The sequence below is a fragment of the Paramormyrops kingsleyae genome, chromosome 5 (assembly GCF_048594095.1).
Source record: "Paramormyrops kingsleyae isolate MSU_618 chromosome 5, PKINGS_0.4, whole genome shotgun sequence".
Classification (NCBI taxonomy): domain Eukaryota; kingdom Metazoa; phylum Chordata; class Actinopteri; order Osteoglossiformes; family Mormyridae; genus Paramormyrops; species Paramormyrops kingsleyae.
The window spans coordinates 543795-562500 of NC_132801.1; the positions used below are offsets into that span (position 1 = coordinate 543795).

The window sequence follows — 18706 nt, forward strand, 5'->3', positions numbered from 1 at the left end:
TATGTGTGTGTTTCCTCCAGGTGAAAACAGAATACAGTGTGTCCAGTGGATGGGTTATCTAAAGTGGCATGGGTGTCTATGTATGGCTGTGTGAGAGAGAGAGAGACAGAGAAAGGGAGAGAGAGAATGCAGTGTGTCCAGTGGAAGGGTTATATTTCTGCTGTCATCTTAGGTCCATTCGGCACCTGCAGGAAGCCTCCAACACTGATGGAAAAGGTGAGCAAGTCCATCAGTTGAGGTGGATGTTCACCGAGGAATGGGTTAACAGATGGATAAGAAATTTACAAACAAGAGGTGGCCATTCGGCCCGTCAAGCTCGTTTAGGGAGAACTGATTACGAGAAAGATCTCGGTATGTATGTTGATGCCTCCATGTCCCACTATCGCCAATGTGGGGAAGCAATAAAAAAGGCGAACAGAATGTTGGGTTATATCTCTAGATGTGTGGAGTTTAAGTCAAGGGAGGTGATGTTACACTTATATAATTCCTTGGTAAGACCCCACCTAGAATACTGTGTGCAGGTTTGGTCACCTTACCTCAAGAAGGACATTGCTGCCTTAGAAAAGGTGCAACGAAGAGCTACGAGAATGATTCCTGGTCTTAGAGGAATGTCTTATGAGGAGAGGTTAGCGGAACTGAATCTGTTCAGCCTTGAGCAAAGGAGACTAAGGGGGGATATGATTCAGGTCTATAAGATTCTAACGGGTCTGGATGCTGTTCAGCCAAATGACTATTTCAATATTAGTCTAAATACTAGAACTCGTGGCCATAAGTGGAAATTAGCGGGAGAACATTTTAAAACAAATTTGAGGAAGCATTTCTTTACACAGCGTGTAGTCAGAGTATGGAATAGTCTTCCTGCTATTGTAGTGGAAGCTAAAACCATGGGTTCCTTTAAATCAGAGCTAGATAAGATTTTAACAACTCTGAGCTATTAGCTAAGTTCTCCCCAAACGAGCTTGATGGGCCGAATGGCCTCCTCTCGTTTGTAAATTTCTTATGTTCTTATGTTCTTAACTCAACTAATATCTGAGTTGTTAAAATGTTATCTAGCTCTGTGGCCTGTACTACGAAGTGGGGTTACTGACTTATCGGGGTAACTTGTTGGATTTAAGGTACCACAGATTAAATGGATTTCATATTAGTTCACTTACATTTTGCCTTATAAGCCAGTAACCCCGTTTCGTAGTACAGGCTCCAGATTTAAAGGAACCCAAATTTCCAATTTCCACCTACGGCCACGAGTTCTAGTATTTGAACTAATATTGAAGTAGCCATTTAGCTGAACAGCATATAGACCCGTTAGAATCTTATATACCTGGATCATGTTCCCCCCTTAGTCTTCTTTGCTCAAGGCTAAACAGATTCAGCTCCACTAACCACTCCTCATAGGACATTCCTCTAAGACCAGGAATCATTTTTGTAGCCCTACGCTGAACCCTTTCCAAGGCAGCTATGTCCTTCTTAAGGTATGGTAATCAAACCTGCACACAATATTCTAGGTGGAGTCTTACCAAGGAATGATATAATCGTAGCATCACCTCCCTTGACTTAAACTCCACACACCTAGAGATGTAACCCAACATCCTATCGACCATTTTAATACATTTATCTACGTTAAATTTCATCTGCCAGGTATCAACCCAGTTGCTAATTAAATTAGGATCTCGTTGTAGCTTCTGTGCTGCTAGTTTGGTATCTGCTACCTCACCCACCTTGGTGTCATCTGCAAATTTATTAATATCATTCATGTAAATTAGGAACAATAGTGGTCCTAAAACTGAACCCTGCGGTACCCCACTATGAATGCAGTTTCACTGTGACATTGTGCCACCTATAACTACCTGCTACTCCCTGTCTGTTAATCAGTTTTCGATCAGTTTTTCCTAAAATCCCTGCAGCTTTGAGCTTTAACAGGAGCCATTTGTGGGGGACAACATCAAAGGCCTTCTACGATTTATTTATTTTGAGCTTAGCTGGGCTTTGTAGCACGTCAGCTTCAGTTATAGATACACTCACCTAAAGGATTATTAGGAACACCATACTAATACGGTGTTTGACCCCCTTTCGCCTTCAGAACTGCCTTAATTCTAGCATTGATTCAACAAGGTGCTGAAAGCATTCTTTAGAAATGTTGGCCCATATTGATAGGATAGCATCTTGCAGTTGATGGAGATTTGTGGGATGCACATCCAAGGCACCAAGCTCCCGTTCCACCACATCCCAAAGATGCTCTATTGGGTTGAGATCTGGTGACTGTGGGGGCCATTTTAGTACAGTGAACTCATTGTCATGTTCAAGAAACCAATTTGAAATGATTCGAGCTTTGTGACATGGTGCATTATCCTGCTGGAAGTAGCCATCAGAGGATGGGTACATGGTGGTCATAAAGGGATGGACATGGTCAGAAACAATGCTCAGGTAGGCCGTGGCATTTAAACGATGCCCAATTGGCACTAAGGGGCCTAAAGTGTGCCAAGAAAACATCCCCCACACCATTACACCACCACCACCAGCCTGCACAGTGGTAACAAGGCATGATCGATCCATGTTCTCATTCTGTTTTCGCCAAATTCTGACTCTACCATTTGAATGTCTCAACAGAAATCGAGACTCCTCAGACCAGGCAACATTTTTCCAGTCTTCAACTGTCCAATTTTGGTGAGCTCGTGCAAATTGTAGCCTCTTTTTCCTATTTGTAGTGGAGATGAGTGGCACCCGGTGGGGTCTTCTGCTGTTGTAGCCCATCCGCCACAAGGTTGTGCGTGTTGTGGCTACACAAATGCTTTGCTGCATACCTCGGTTGTAACGAGTGGTTATTTCAGTCAAAGTTGCTCTTCTATCAGCTTGAATCAGTCGGCCCATTCTCCTCTGACCTCTAGCATCAACAAGGCATTTTCGCCCACAGGACTGCCGCATAATGGATGTTTTTCCCTTTGCACACCATTCTTTGTAAACCCTAGAAATGGTTGTGCGTGAAAATCCCAGTAACTGAGCAGAAATACTCAGACCGGCCCGTCTGGCACCAACAACCATGCCACGCTCAATATTGCTTATATCACCTTTCTTTCCCATACTGACATTCAGTTTGGAGTTCAGGAGATTGTCTTGACCAGGACCACACCCCTAAATGTATTGAAGCAACTGCCATGTGATTGGTTGATTAGATAATTGCATTATTGAGAAATTGAACAGGTGTTCCTAATAATCCTTTAGGTGAGTGTATATTTGTCAAAGACGAAGCTTCATTAGAAATGAGTTGGCATGTTACTTGTGTCCTCTACAGTGAATACCCATGCTAAACAATCATTAAACATTAATTATATACAATTTAATTTTCAATTAAACAACCATTACTATCCTGCAGATTAGTGATTTCAGCTTTTAGAGGTCTTTTGGAATTAAAATATTGGAAGAAATTTTAATGTCATCCTTAGCAGAGCATGTGAGCGGAGCGGGCGAAATTTGGTCAGAGCGCGGAGCGGTTTTTTAATTAAGTCTGGAGCGGTCACTCTATCTCGCTCCAATTTCGCTCCGATTCCGCTCACACTACGACTCTGAGGCGTGCGCATATCTTCCCAGAATTCATCTATACAATTATCAAGATTTAGATCCGCTTTGTAATCTAAAAAGACCTTTCTCGGAAACATGAGTGTGCTAAGCGAACACGCGGAGGCCAGAGCAAAACGTGAGCAAGTTTTATATGGTTGTAGCATATCAAGTCTATAAAGTAAATAAAAGAATAAAAGCCTATAATTTGGTAATCAAATAAATTAGTTTGTCATTCAAATTAGGTCTAATAGGATTTTTTAAATTCACGTAACGCTGTCAGTAAAATTTTATTTTATAGAGAGAGACGCAGCAGCAGCATCAACAGAAAATAACAGGAATTTAAAACGTGGATGCGCTTAGCCTGTATATTCTTTAGGCTATTAAGCCCACCGATTCCTTTATTTTTAAACCTATTTTTGTGTGGAATGCCATTGCCAAACCTGTCCATTGTTGCCTATATGTTGTTTAAAAATTAATATTTTCTGTTCTGAGTGCCGTTGCTCACATTTCTTTATGATATAAGGCATCGGTTTATGGTGATATTTGTTAGGCATGCAGATTATTTGTCCCTCTTTTAAATTGGAGCGAGCGTGGAGTGATTTGACTGGAGCGGGAGGAAATTTTAGTGGAGCGAGGAGCGGTGTTGAGCGGAGTGTGAATTAGAGCGGAGCAGCGGGCGGAGTCAACAGCCTCGTGAGCGAGGAGCGGGAATTCTCACCTCTCCACTCCGCTCACATGCTCTGATCCTTAGCCTCCAATGCAATCATTCTTTCGACATTCCTCTCATGGAGTCTAATATTGTTTTTTAACTCAACCTGTACACTTAGGTAGTCCTGCTTTATTCCAAAATCACTAGATATTGTCCATTTGTGGAACACAGCCCTTTTCCTCCTGACTACAGTCTTAATTTCAGTAGTGAACCACCTTGGTTGCAGTTTCCTAGATTCTCTTCAACAATTTTTGCTTTTTAACTCCATCCAGTTTGTAGTTTCTAGTTTGTCTCATACCATTAAAGTTAGCCAGTAATGTCCTGCATCTGCTCTGTCTCTCAGCTGCCACCAACCTGGAGAAACTGAAGCTGTTCCGGCATTACTATGTGATGGTAAGTACAGGTGTTGCCGTGCGATGGCGAGTCCATCCAGGGCGCCATACAAGCTACAACTGCCATTGGTGTCCATAACCAAAAGTATCATGATATGACATTTTGCCCACCTCCCCACTCAGTTTCCATCAATAGTCATGTCACCCGTCCCTCACCAAAACATTAAATTTGCAGTGTATTAGATGTGTGAACAAGGAGTTACATAATTCATGTACATCTGGACTTATGTATAATGTTGGTAATGTATGTATAATTTATGTATATATAATTTATATATAATGTATATCAAATTTATGTATGTAGAATTTATGTATAATGTATGTACAATCTAATAATATTCCCCCCCTCCACCTCCCCTGTCCCCCCATGTCTCGTATGTTCTGGTGAAGCTGCAACTTTCTTGTCATTTACACATGTGCCTGCACATTGTGTCAATGACAATAAAAAATAAATTGAATTGAATTTTGTTTCTAAATGTATAATACATAATACAAAGTTTTGTTTTGTTATATGTTCAACTTTCTGAGAACTGCAATATTGTATCTGGCCATGTAGAGGTGCATTACTTAATACAGCCCTCCAGTGAACATAGTGAAAAGTGCAGTTAAGCCAGTGACAGAATGTGCTAAAAAGGGTCATTTACATGAGATGCCCATATTTTGGTGTTTCTCCACCCAAAGCGTGTATATCTGTAAATCGTTTAAGTGCACAAAAACATTGCATTTCAGTCAAGAATATGCTTTAGTCAAAAAAGTGTGCAGCTCCCAGCTATTTGGACGTAAGTGCATGTAAGAATCGACCCCTAAGTGAATTGGAGTGCCTACACTGACCGTATATGTGACTGAGTGTGCATCCTGCAGTGGTTGGTTGGTTGGTTTCTACCCCGTGGCAATTGTAACGTGTGTGTGTATATATATATATATATATATATATACAGTATATATATATATAGTACTCAAAGAATCGTCTCGACAGCCCTAATTGAAATTGTCCATTCATGCTGGTTTTTTCCTCAATGGCTCCACAGATCGTCTGCTACATCTACTTCACGCGGATCATTGCCATCTTCCTGAAGGTCACAATGCCTTTCCATTTGCAGTGGCTTTGTGAGGTGAGCAGGCCGCTGTGACTGAGTTACGTGATCAGCTGACTATTAAGGTCCCTGGCAGGGTGAAAGATGTCATGCATCCTGACAATGAAGTGTAAGGGTTTCATCACCAAGCATATTATTGTCCTGACTGTTTTTGATATAACCTACCTTGTGGGTTTTGTCGGTGCATCTACAGTTCCTAGTGGAGGTCTCCACCTTTGTGTTCTTCGTGTTGACGGGGTACAAGTTCCGCCCTGCGTCAAACAATCCCTACCTGCAGCTGCCCCAAGATGAGGAGGATGTGGAAACAGATGAAGTGTGAGTTTTGCTTTGAGGTCTGTCCAGTGCTGGTTAGATAATATCCAATAGAATTAGTACTTGCTTTGAATAATGTTACTGTTAATACAAGTAACACAGCAAAACTTCAGGTTGACATATTTTCTGTTTCCAAATTGGCAGAGTGTCTGCTTTAACCTGGACTTGTATCCATGCCATCCACTCCTCTTACAGTATTGTCTCACTAGTGCAAAGAAATGTACTCCTCTGTCATTTACATTCAGAGGTGGATAGTTCAGATCCAGAAAGTAAAAATCCAGACCAAGATTTTTTTTTTCAACTAGCTAGTTCTCCAAGGCTGTGAACCATCATTCTATACTAGTTGGTTGAAATAAAATCTTGGTCTGGATTTTTACTTTCTGGACCTGAACTATCCACCTCTGATTGCATTCTAGCTGGTATTTTCAAAGGCAACATTACTCTAGTATTGGGGGGGGGTCCTCCCCCCACAATAAAATTTGCTGAATTAAAATTCCGCAGTATACCCATACTATTGCTACACCATCTGTCATGCCCTTTTTCGCTCAACTCTGAGGAGACACTGGGTATTTTTTCACATACTGTTATTGTCAGTAAAACTTTGGAGAAAGTCGTTTTATCTCAATTATTGCCCTTTTTGTCAGCTTCGGGGTCCATCCTAGGTCCCACTGTCTTTTCTATCTATCTGGTCACATTTTTCAAAAGCATAACATCTCCTGTCATTGTTATGCTGATGCTGTTATATTTGCCTCTAGAACCGATGGATACTTGCACCTTAACAAGGCTAAAAAAGTCCTTGCAGAATGTTAAGCTTTGATCATTGTAAGGGCACCTTATAGGGCATTGCATCACATTCTCTCCACTAGAAGGGCACTTCATAATGGCACCCTTTTCCATTGGACGGGTACGCATAGGGGTAAGGGCACCTTATAGGGCACTGCATCTCATTCTCTCCACTAGAAGGGCACTTCATGTCACCCTTTTTCATTGGACGGGTACGCATAGGGGTAAGGGCACCTTATAGGGCACTGCATCTCATTCTCTCCACTAGAAGGGCACTTCATAATGGCACCCTTTTCCATTGGATGGGTACGCATAGGAGTAAGGGCACCTTATAGGGCACTGCATCTCATTCTCTCCACTAGAAGGGCACTCCATAATGGCACCCTTTTCCATTGGACGGGTACGCATAGGGGTAAGGGCACCTTATTGGGCACTGCATCTCATTCTCTCCACTAGAAGGGCACTCCATAATGGCACCCTTTTCCACTGGACGGGTACGCATAGGGGTAAGGGCATCTTATAGGCCACTGCATCTCATTCTCTCCACTAGAAGGGCACTCCATAATGGCACCCTTTTCCATTGGACAGGTACCCATATGGGCCGCTTAGACCATTGTAAGGGCACCTTAGGGTACTGTATCACATTCCCTCCACTAGAAGGGCACTTCATAACAGTACCCTTTTCCATTGGATGGGCACACATAGGGGTAAGGGCACCTTATAGGGCACTGCATCACCGCAAATCGACCCATAGAATACTGAGGTCATTACATGATCTTCTTCTGGTTGTCGCCCAGCCTTGTTTAAAATGTAAAGGGGATTGTGCTTTTGCAGTTTATGGTGCACGACTGTGGAATAGTCTGCCACCTCATATTAGAGTCTCTCCGAATATGTCTTCTTTTAAATCCAGTCTTAAAACATATCTCTGTTCTAGGGCATTTGAGACATTTTGATGTTCATGACATCTGTTTTCAGTGGTTATGCATATCATTATATATTTCATTTTATGTAAGTACTGTTTATTTTAGCTATTCTACTCATCTTTGTACAGCACTTTGGTAAATACCTAAAAACTGTGGTGTTTTAAAAAATGTGCTTTAAATAAATGTTACTTACTTACCAGGGTGACAGAATCTGGGGCTCTTGAAGGAATCTCCAAGGTGAAGAAGACCTCGAATGGGCGTGAACGACAGAGGGAGTTTGCCCTTTGAGACTCCTTGGGGCACGATGAGCCATGGAGTTGCCTCTGATTACTTAGTTCAAGGCCCACCTCTCCATCAGCCTCTTTGGGTCAGGACCTGGACAGTCCGAACCTCACTATGCAAGACTGATACTAGGTGTTTCCATTGATTTTGCTTCTGTTATGTTACTCTTCTGTTCCTGTTGAAAAGACTGGCCCCTGCTCTCAGCTTGCAGATGGTATGAGCTCAGGAGAATGTGTCTGAGGAGAACTTTTCACCTCTGAAGCATGCAAGTCAAGCTGAAAGCTGCAGAAAGGCAATGACGTTTTTTCAGGTGGAAATGCCCTATCTTTCTCTAACTTTTTTCAGTTACTATTCAGCGTGTTTAGTGCTTTTTGGAGCACTGTTTTGTATGCAGTGGCTTCATATGAGACCGTTGAAATCAGATGAACTGCTGTTATGGTCTCCCCAGCTTCCTGTTAGGAACTCTGTGTGTAAGAGAGAGATATCTCTCTGCATAGGCAGTGAATCCAGTTGGTAAGTATGTTTATCTCCCTTTAGTATGCCTGTTATTGTTTCCAGGAACAGTTTTTCCAGTGTTTACTGTAGTGAACTGCAGGAATCTGCAGATGTCACTCCAAATGAGTCCAGAAGAGTACTTCTTGGGGGATGTGCTTTTCAAGTGATTACTCAAGGGATCTACAAGTATCGGCAGGTGTCACTCAAGAAGAATACTGCTTGGGATTTTGCAGTGATTACTATAGTGATCTACAAAAATCTGCAGGTCTTGCTCCAGATGAGTCCAGTAAAGTATAGTGAAGGGGGGGGGGGGGTTCTTTTTCCAGTGATTATTGTAGTGATCTGCAGGTGTCACTCCAAATGAGTTTGGTCCCCCATACAGATGAAGACACGCTTCTCAGCAGCAATAAATACCTGCTGCTTCCTTTTAATGTATTCATTTTGTTGTTTTTCTTGTTATCTATAATTAATGTATCTTCTCGTTTGACGTGTTATAAGTTTAATTTGCGTGACAGGAAGGTAAATCTCCAGTGTAAATGACAATAAACCTAGTTTGGGTGCAGCGTGATTCTCTGTTTACTGGCCAGACCACTAATGAATGTCCTCTTATAAATTGCTTCAGCAAGGCTGCATGAATGACTTCTGCAGCTGCGATTTTACTGGGGATATAGGTGTGTTTGCATGCCCTTCCCTTAATGCATGCAAACACACCTACGAAGAATTGTGCATAGGGTAACTGGCATCTGTAACCTACTTTCTCATTCTCCCCGTCATTTTTTTCTCCAGAGCACTTATCCTAAGCTCATTTGGTGCTTTGTCAATGCTCAATGCTCTGTAGCGTGTCTACGTAAATTGTGCAGCTTTAAAGTGTCGTGTTGCTGGGGTGTTCAGCCTGGGGGCGTCAGATTTGTATGGGGATCGAGGCGGCATACAGATAAGGCAGTGTTGAAGTTGGCAAAGTGTAGTTGGCTACGGTCAGAATTGAAGCTAGTTAAGCACCCAGTTCTTTATGGTAAACGTGGTATCAGTTATAAGCCCACTGGCGCAAAGGTGCTTTGGATAAAATCATCGGAAAACATCAAAATTGTTTTAATACTCATAATTTACAACTAACTGCACTCGCATTGCTTCAGAAAAATTTCGATAAATAGCAAACACCTGTGACATTTTCCTTTTTACGCAATGGTAGTTATTCAAAGGCACTTAATGGTTTAAGCCCTTTCATCGTCGAGTGTTTCATTTGTCTACACCCGAACTTTTGACACAAATTAAAACGGAACGTAATACATCAGTTTCAATATCCTTCGCCATACTCTGCAATCGGAAATGGGAAGTACTTTTGAGCGTCAGGAGCGGCGCGCTGCAGTCATACCGTCTCGGTCACCCACGAGTACACCGTGTCTCCTGCGGCAGAGCCCGGACGCACGGATACCCGCCTGCACCATGTAAGTGCCTAGTGCTGTCGGTGCTGCTTCGCAGCGGCGGCGCCAGGAGCGCAATGCCGTAATCGTAATCTCTAAATAACTGCCGAGTTATTTAGTCTTGTTAATATCTCATACGCACAATTTTTAGGGTATATGATTTTATATAGCCTAACCGGTGTTCATGGGTGGGTAAAGCGTGGGAAAAAATATTTCGTTATTTTGCTTTTGCAATGTGAAATTTAGAAGCTGCGGTTCTTTTTTCCTAGTTATGTCATAATTGTGGAAAAAAATTAAATAGCTTTTGTAATGAGTTTTTTAAGTAAAGAAAAGTTCAGTAAGCTGTAATATTTTGTTTAATAGTTCTGAAATGGCTGTCCCGAATCGATCGATATTAACGCTTAGATGAAATGTAGGAATCATTGTTAATGATCAGGGTTGTTGTTAGGTTATACTGTGAATTGAATTTTAGAATGAATGAGTGATTGCGCGTTTGACCTGTTTCTGAATGCTTTAGTGATATTAAGACATCCCTGTTTGCTGCAGATGGGTGCAGTTTCCTTAGATCGAGGTCGGGAGAAAGAGCTTTTGGCATTAGTTCAGCGTAGATGCTGCAGATTATCTGCAGTGCTCCAGATCTACCGACTTCTCCCAAATACACTATAAATAGGTATTCTGTTATTCTACTACTTTTACTTATATCTGTGTGGTGCCAAAGTTTAGTACTTTAATTTAGTTCATATTTATTGAGAAACAAGGCAGCGTTTTTTCTGTATTTAAATTTCAAGGGTAGATATCAAATGTACAATATAGCCGCATGCGGCGATTAACATGGTCCAAGCACTATGGCCCGAATAGATGCTTTGGCCACATTTAACATCAAATGTTCCATTACAGTGTCTGTAAATGAATGTGTATTAAGTATGGTCGCACTTTGTGTATGTTTGGCTTTAAAATTTTGTGAAGCAGGGCAGACCAAGGTATCACGGTAGTGGTGAATGAAAACGAGGAGAGACGGATTCGCATTTAGTTGTTCCATAATGTAGTCCTTAGCAGGACTGCACTCTAGCAACAACGCTGCGATAGCGTGGTAAAGTTGGTTTTATATTAGATATTCGTTTGATATTCGGATTTGCCTCCCCTATATCTTTGAAACGACACCACCAAAAACCACAAAAGTCAGATTTTCTTTTTCGGAAGAATAAACAGATTGTACTACAACATTGTATAGTGACTGATATGTTCATTAATTATTGTAGTGATGAGGCATTTTCCGCGAAACAAATAAGCCAGCGTTGGAAGCGCAGCCTTTTGCTAGGGACCGTCTACAAAGTGCATTCAGTAGGAACAGGGGAATCAAGCATTACTATTGGAGCATTTCTGCTAAGATTTTCTAACAAAAAATCTGTGAAGTTCTTCCAAAAAGACACTAGGAAGAAGAACAAACTATTTCAGTTGCCTTTTAAAGTATAATAAATTAAATCCTAAAGGAGATACAATAATTACACATACAAAGTAAAGCAATTTGTAACAATTTTTTTTAAAACCACACAAATGAATTTCTCTTACTACAACGGTTGTAGTAATTGCCAGAGGTGATGAATGACTTACTACAAGTGGAATTTACAGAAATCTCTCATGTCAAGTGAATAGTAGTTCAATACTAAAATGAGCTTGCAAAATAGGCCATGAAGTGTATATGTGACCAGATGATGAACTCTGCAAATGAAGTAGGACAGGATAAAATATCTAATCAGTTGTCTGTAACCGAGAATGGAAAAAATACTGATTTGGGGAGACTTCAAATGGTTGTTCAGGGTGAGAATAGTGGGCCTAAAAGCAAAACGATAAGGTTGAAGACTGGTGGCAAATAAAATCAATGTCCAAAATGGATAAATTAGAAAAAAGTAGTGTGTCACAGGAATGATCTGGAGACAGAAAAGTGGTTCAGAATCCCATATCATCAAGGAAGTTTAATTTAAGGAAGTTGTGCAAATAATAATAATTATATAATATCAAGAATGACAATAAGTGTCACATCCCAATCGTTCAGATCCCCTCTCTGTGCCTGCAATTCGTGACAGAATGACCAGACTCAACAAGAAGACAAGGTGGCGTACCTCAGTCTAGTCGATGAGGTGATATACTGGCTCAGACAGTCCAGAAGGACCCCATAACTCAAGCCCTTGCTATACAGTCGAGGGATAACCTGGAAGAGATCTCCTCGTCCGAAGACTCGCACCTCACGGTGCGAGAAAGCCTTCTGCAGCTGAGGAGTGTAGTAGCAGAGACGATGATCAGGCAGGAATCCCTGGACTGTGGACTGCCTTTGTGGTAGAAAAATGATAAATCAAGGACTTAGAATAAAAGTCTGGACCTCTTAGGTTGGTGAGTAAAGAAAATCTCTTTTATTCCAGCAAGTTCAGCAAAGCGCTCCCATCACACTCTGGCGCTTGGTACCAAGTCACCCCCCCGCACACAGAGCAACCAGTAGATAAAACATAACTCCCAGGAATTCTAAGTCCTGATTGGTCATGAAACATCAACAAACTAAGCTGAAACGTATAACAAACACAATTCTCCCGCTCCATTGGTTCACCTTGGTAGCAAGGTAAAATCCACCCATTATACGCAACTTACTGGAGACAGCCTCGGCTTCTAGACTCTACATGAGATATGTATATAGATATTAATTCTATGACATTGAATCAGTGTTAATGTTTGATTAATGATGAACACATTGACATATTGTCTCTGAATCACTGGAAATACATGGTTAACATATGATTAGTATGATTAACATGATGCGATCAATTGCATATAACATATTATATATTGACTACTACTATTCTATTAAGCTATAACTCTTTGTGCACCAGTTGGGGTGGCTTCGAGTCTCTTCCTGCAAGTGGTTTCTCCCCCCCTTTGCTCCACTGTCTGCCTCTCCAAGGTCCGAGCTTCTGCGGAGCCAACTGCAGGCAGCTATCACAAAGCGAGGTCACACAGTATTCAAAACAATCTCTTCTGGCCTAAGGCCTAAGACATAACAGACCCAATATGCCTCCTCTCCTGGGCCTACTAATGTCCAATTTTACTTCCACACCTTGTTCTCTGTTAGAACTGCCTGAACCATCCCCGGCTCTGACTACAGCTGCAGGTAAAAAGAAGTGGAAGAATCGGGGAGAGGCAGATTCCTCAGGAATCCTGTTAAAACCCCACGTGAACCCTGTTTGCTTCTGTTACGGCCAAAGCAATGACCGCAACATAAACAAAACCAAAACCGACTGGTTTTAGGGTTTTTATTTTACAACAAATAATAAATATAAACACCAACGCAAATGTCCAGGAACCACGAGAGAACAACAAAACAAAAGATCAACTCAACAAAAGTCTCAGCAGCAGGAACACTCAGCGTGGCATCGAATATCCTACAAATCTCTCTCCGGTCCAGGTAGACCCAGGGCCCAGGGCTTTAGTAGGGGAAACTCCACCCATCCAACAGGGCTCACCTGTAAACAATTAGAGATTGATACCACCGCCTGCAATCTAAGAAAACCTATAATGCAGTCCTAAACAAAATAAACAAAAACCCAAAGAGGGGCGTAACACCCCCACACTAAAATGGTGACTCCAGTCTCCATAACCAAGGAAACCCCCAATGCCGATATTCCCCCTGCAAAAGAAAAACACAACAATTTAATAATTTAACATACCTGTAAAACTACAGAAAAGAACCCATCACAAAGGCACCCTAGATAAAGTATCAGCAATAATATTATCTGTGCCTCGAATATGCCTGATCTCTAAACTAAATGGTTGCAAGATCAAACTCCACCGCATCAACCGATGATTTGCATTTCTCATACGATCCAAAAATTTTAAAGGATCGTGATCACTGTACACCACAACCTTATGGGAAGCACCTATATAAACCTCGAAATGCTGAACTGCCAGGACAAGAGCCAAGGTCTCCTTCTCTATGGTGGAATACCGCTGTTGATGACAATTAAACTTCTTAGAAAAGAAGCAAACAGGGTGATGAATATCTTCCTCACCCAACTGAAAAAGCACAGCTCCCGCACCAACCTCGCTAGCATCCACAGCAAGCAAAAATGGCTTCGAAAAGACAGGTGCAGCTAAAACAGGGGCAGAAACCAACAACGCCTTGACATTCTCAAATGCGGTTTTACAAAGCCCAGACCACACAAAAGGCTTCTTTGGGCTAAGCAAATCAGTCAAAGGGGCGACCACAGAGGAGAAGTTCTTACAAAAGGCTCGATAATAGCCCACCATGCCTAAAAATCGTCGCAACTCACGACGATCTATAGGAACAGGAAAATTGCAAATAGCAGAAATTTTTGCATCTAGAGGGCGCACCTGTCCTCCTCCCACGATTCTACCCAAATAGGTCACAGTGGCCTTCCCAAAATCACACTTTGCCAAATTGATAGTAAGATTAGCAGCAGAAAGGCGGTTGAAAAGCTCCTGTATCTGACAAAGGTGTTCTGACCAAGAGGAGCTGTAGCAAACCACATCATCAAGATAAGCTTCGCAACCAGACAAACCAGAGATCACGGTATTAATCAATCTTTGGAATGTAGACGGAGCGTTTCTCATTCCAAAAGCCATAACTTTATAGGACAAAAAATCGTCAGGGGTAACAAAAGCAGAGATCTCCTTTGCACGAGCGGTAAGAGGTACCTGCCAGTATCCCTTGAGCAAGTCAAACTTGCTCACGAACACGGCAGCTCCCACCCGATCAATGCAGTCGTCCAAGCGAGGCAAGGGATAAGAATCTGGCCTGGTGACAGCGTTCACACGCCGATAATCGGTACAAAAACGAAAAGTTCCATCAGGCTTTCCCACTAAGATACATGGAGAACTCCAAGCACTGACACTAGGCTCAGCAATATCATTCTCAAGCATGTATGCCACCTCAGTCCTTAAAACCGCTCGTTTTATTGGGTTGACACGATATGGATGTTGTTTAATTGGGGCTGTATTTCCAACGTCAATGTCATGCTGTATCACAGGGGTTTGCCTCGGAACATCACTGAACAACTCTGGATACCGACCTACAAGTTCCAGAATGTCAGCTTCCTGAAATTTTGACAAATGTGACAGACAGTCAGACAAAATAGAAAGCATCTGAGTGTTATTAAGCCGCCCCTCAATAACAGCACGAGAGGGACACGATTCAGCACCCTCACAGTCCTCCACAAGAGAGGACAACAACACCCCTGTCTCCTCGATAGAAGCCAAGGTGTCCATGTCTAGTTGCGGAGAACAGGAAGGAACAGAGTCAAGGCGAACAAAATAGGGCTTTAACATATTGATGTGACAAACCCGCCTCTTTTGGCGCCGATCTGGTGTTGCTATGACATAATCTCGATCAGAGATCCTCCGTTCTACCACATAAGGACCACTGAAACGAGCCTGTAAAGACGACCCAGGTATAGGCAATAACACAAGAACTTGCTCACCCACTTGGAAACGTCTATATTTAGACTTACGATCAAACCAAATCTTCATCTTCACCTGAACTCGTTCAAGATTTTTCCTAGCCAACTCTCGAGCCCTATGTAAACGGGAATGAACATCAGAAACATGACTCAGCACACTACTTTGAGGAGAATCACCGAGCCACTGATCTTTCAAAACAGCCATAGGGCCACGTGGTGTATGGGCAAAGACGAGATCAGCAGGGCTAAATCCTAGAGATTCCTGTACTACCTCTCTACAGGCAAACAACAGCCAAGGAACAGCATCTGCCCAGTCCTTACCAGTTTCCACACAATAAGTTCGCAACATACTCTTTAAGGTCTGGTGAAACCGCTCCAAGGCCCCTTGACTTTCAGGATGATAGGCACTGGAAACGTTATGCTGTATACGCAGCTGTCCTAACACTTGGCCAAACACACGAGACGTAAAGTTGGAACCCTGGTCAGTTTGAATAACCTTAGGGAGACCAAACAATGTAAAAAATTTTAACAGTTCCTTAGTTACAGCCTTAGCAGTGATCTTCCTCAAAGGAACTGCCTCTGGAAAACGGGTGTTTACACACATCATTGTTAATAAATATTGATAGCCATCCTTAGACCGCTCAAGTGGGCCAACAACATCCACAATCACATGATCAAAAGGCTGTCCAATCACAGGAATAGGATACAAAGGAGCAGGAGGAATAGTTTGATTAGGTTTTCCAGTGATCTGACATACTCTACAAGTCTTACAAAACCGAACCACATCCTTCTTCACCCCAGGCCAAAAGAAGTGTTGTAATACACGGTTAAGCGTTTTAGTGACACCAAGGTGTCCAGCTAGACCATCATGAGCAACTTTTAATACATCACCCCTGTAACAAGTTGGAATTACAACTTGGTATACAAAGCTCCACTCTTCAGGTGCATTATAAGGCCTCCATTTCCTCATCAGAAGTCCATCACGCAGAAAATAACAGAGAGGCTCTTTATCAACCTCAATCTCAGATACCACAGACTGGAACAGAGTGGCTAAAGAGGGATCTGCCTTTTGGGCAGTAATGAAGTTTACCTTAGAAAGAGGATTCACACCATCAGTTTTACCTACTTTCCTCACAGGACCAGATAGAGAAACAGGGGAAGAAAGCTCAGATTTCAGAACCTCTCCTGGGGAAACAAAGAAAGTATCAGACAGATCAAATACGTCCCTATGTAAAGAGGAGTCCCCCACAACATTTACACTCCGCTTTGTCATCGAACGAGTTACAGCGCAAGCAGGAAAGACGTCAGGATGTTTTAAAACACACTCATGAACGTCGAAACGATCAGGAACTGTAACGACATGAGGAAAGACAGAACCAGGATTACCCCACACATTACTACCGGCCAGATCATTCCCCAATATAAAAGTTACACCAGAAATAGGTAAACTTTCACGAACCCCAACAAGAACCTTACCTGTAACCATGCTAGATTGCAAATAAATCAAATGAAGTGGGACAATAGTGGAGCCCATTTCAAACCCACGCACTAAAACGCTAATATTGGTTTTGGTTTCGTCCGATAGAGGCAAAACCCCAGCCAAAATAAAAGACTGTGCTGCACCAGTATCACGCAGTATACGGACAAAGGTAAGCTGCTTACTACTGGGAAGTGAAACAAACCCATCACTCATAAAAGGCGCATACCCCATCCTTACATACCTCGAATGTCTACCATGCACCGGGGATACTTTTATTAACCCAATGCTCTTTGCAACCCGTTTTTTTTTAAGCACAGGACAAGCTGCCACTAAATGACCCAACTTCTTACAATAGAAACAAGCCTGGTCAGAACTACTGGAAGATGATACGGCTTCATCTGTATGGGGGGGGAATGACAATCTACGCCAATCTCTAGAAAAAACACGATGGGTCAAAGCGAACTCGTCTGCCAGAACAGCAGCTTCATGCAAGGTATTAACTTTCTGTTCGTTCAAATAGGTAGCTACTACATCAGGCACACAGTTCTTAAACTCCTCGACAAGAATTAAATCTCGAAGTTTTGCCTGATCAGCTACATCTTTTGAAGAACACCAGCGATCAAACAACATTTCTTTTTCACGAGCGAACTCCACATATGTGAGACGCTCAGGTTTTTTGTATTGCCTAAACCGCTGCCTATACGCCTCTGGGACAAGTTCGTAAGCACGCAATATAGCAGCTTTGACCACATCATAATTTGAGCTCTGCTCTAACAGGAGAGAGGAATACACCTCCTGTGCCTTTCCCACTAACACAGACTGGACCAACAAAGACCATACAGTCTTGGGCCACTTTAAAGTTGTTGCTACCTTTTCAAAATGTGGGAAATATTTCTCCACCTCTTTTTCGTTAAACGGCGGCACTAGTTTCACATACTTAGTGATATCAAAACCTCCCCATTGTTCGAAATCAAAATGTTCATATCTAGCTTCAAGCGCTAACCGTCTCAATGCCAACTCATTTTCCAGTGCCTTAGTGTGCAAAGCTTCCCTCTCTTTATCAATTTCTTTCTCTCGTATAGAGAGCTCCTTCATACGTATGGCATCTTTCATATCAACGGGTGGCAAAACTCGCTTTTCAACTAGGATAGGCACTAAGACAGTTTTCAGTACATGCTTTAACCGTTTCTCAGAACTTGTCAACTCAATATCGAAATACTCCGCAAGACTCAGAAGTTGTTCTTTAGTTAGAGACTCAAACACCTCCGGAGATGGATTCTCCACAAACTCCCGCACTACCGAAGCCATGTTTTTTTTTTATTTTATTTTTTTTTTAAACCCAAAACAAAACAAACGGCTGCATTTTAACAACTTAATCTAAAGTGGTCATCAAAAATTCCCTACAAACACATGACCACAAGTTGTCCTCACACAAAACCACGCCACTAAACTGACAAACTGCCGGGTTAGGTCAACTAATCGGGTAAAACCCAAACAAAGCAGCCAACAAAGACCCAACCCAAAATACAGCTTGTTAATCGCTACACTCAATAGCGCACAACAAAGCGACCACAAAGTAGGCTATGCTATACGTAAAACAGCCCGTCACTGCCACATCCCAAGCCTGACTTACAAAGCAAAAAAAAAAATCTAACTCACCTTCCCCACTAATCTTCAATGGTTCCCCGACCCGGCGACTTTAAACATTAAACTCGCGAGCAGGGAGCCGACCGAAAACACAGTCTACTCCCATACCCCGAAACGTACCGAGTCAGAAATCCCATCAAAAACAACAAACTAA

General features: G+C 42.2%; 2 protein-coding genes across 5 annotated transcripts in view; both read left to right on the forward strand.

Annotated features, from left to right (window-relative positions):
• Positions 1-9104, forward strand: part of gpr108 (G protein-coupled receptor 108) — a 30831-nt gene extending 21727 nt beyond the window's left edge. For 2 of the 3 annotated variants that reach the window (XM_072711771.1, XM_072711774.1), the window contains 6 exons: positions 173-216; positions 2605-2661; positions 4605-4654; positions 5682-5765; positions 5941-6062; positions 7966-9104. In XM_072711771.1, the coding sequence (XP_072567872.1) occupies positions 173-216; positions 2605-2661; positions 4605-4654; positions 5682-5765; positions 5941-6062; positions 7966-8053 (445 nt within the window). In that variant the 3' untranslated portion in view covers positions 8054-9104. The remainder of the gene's footprint in view (positions 1-172; positions 217-2604; positions 2662-4604; positions 4655-5681; positions 5766-5940; positions 6063-7965) is intronic. The other variant, XM_072711773.1, reaches the window with a different exon arrangement.
• Positions 9105-9846: 742 nt separating this feature from the next.
• soul5l (heme-binding protein soul5, like) overlaps positions 9847-18706 on the forward strand; it is a 41093-nt gene continuing 32233 nt past the window's right edge. Inside the window, exon 1 of one of the 2 annotated variants that reach the window (XM_023795661.2) lies at positions 9847-9987. In XM_023795661.2, the coding sequence (XP_023651429.1) occupies positions 9869-9987 (119 nt within the window). In that variant the 5' untranslated portion in view covers positions 9847-9868. The remainder of the gene's footprint in view (positions 9988-18706) is intronic. The other variant, XM_023795660.2, reaches the window with a different exon arrangement.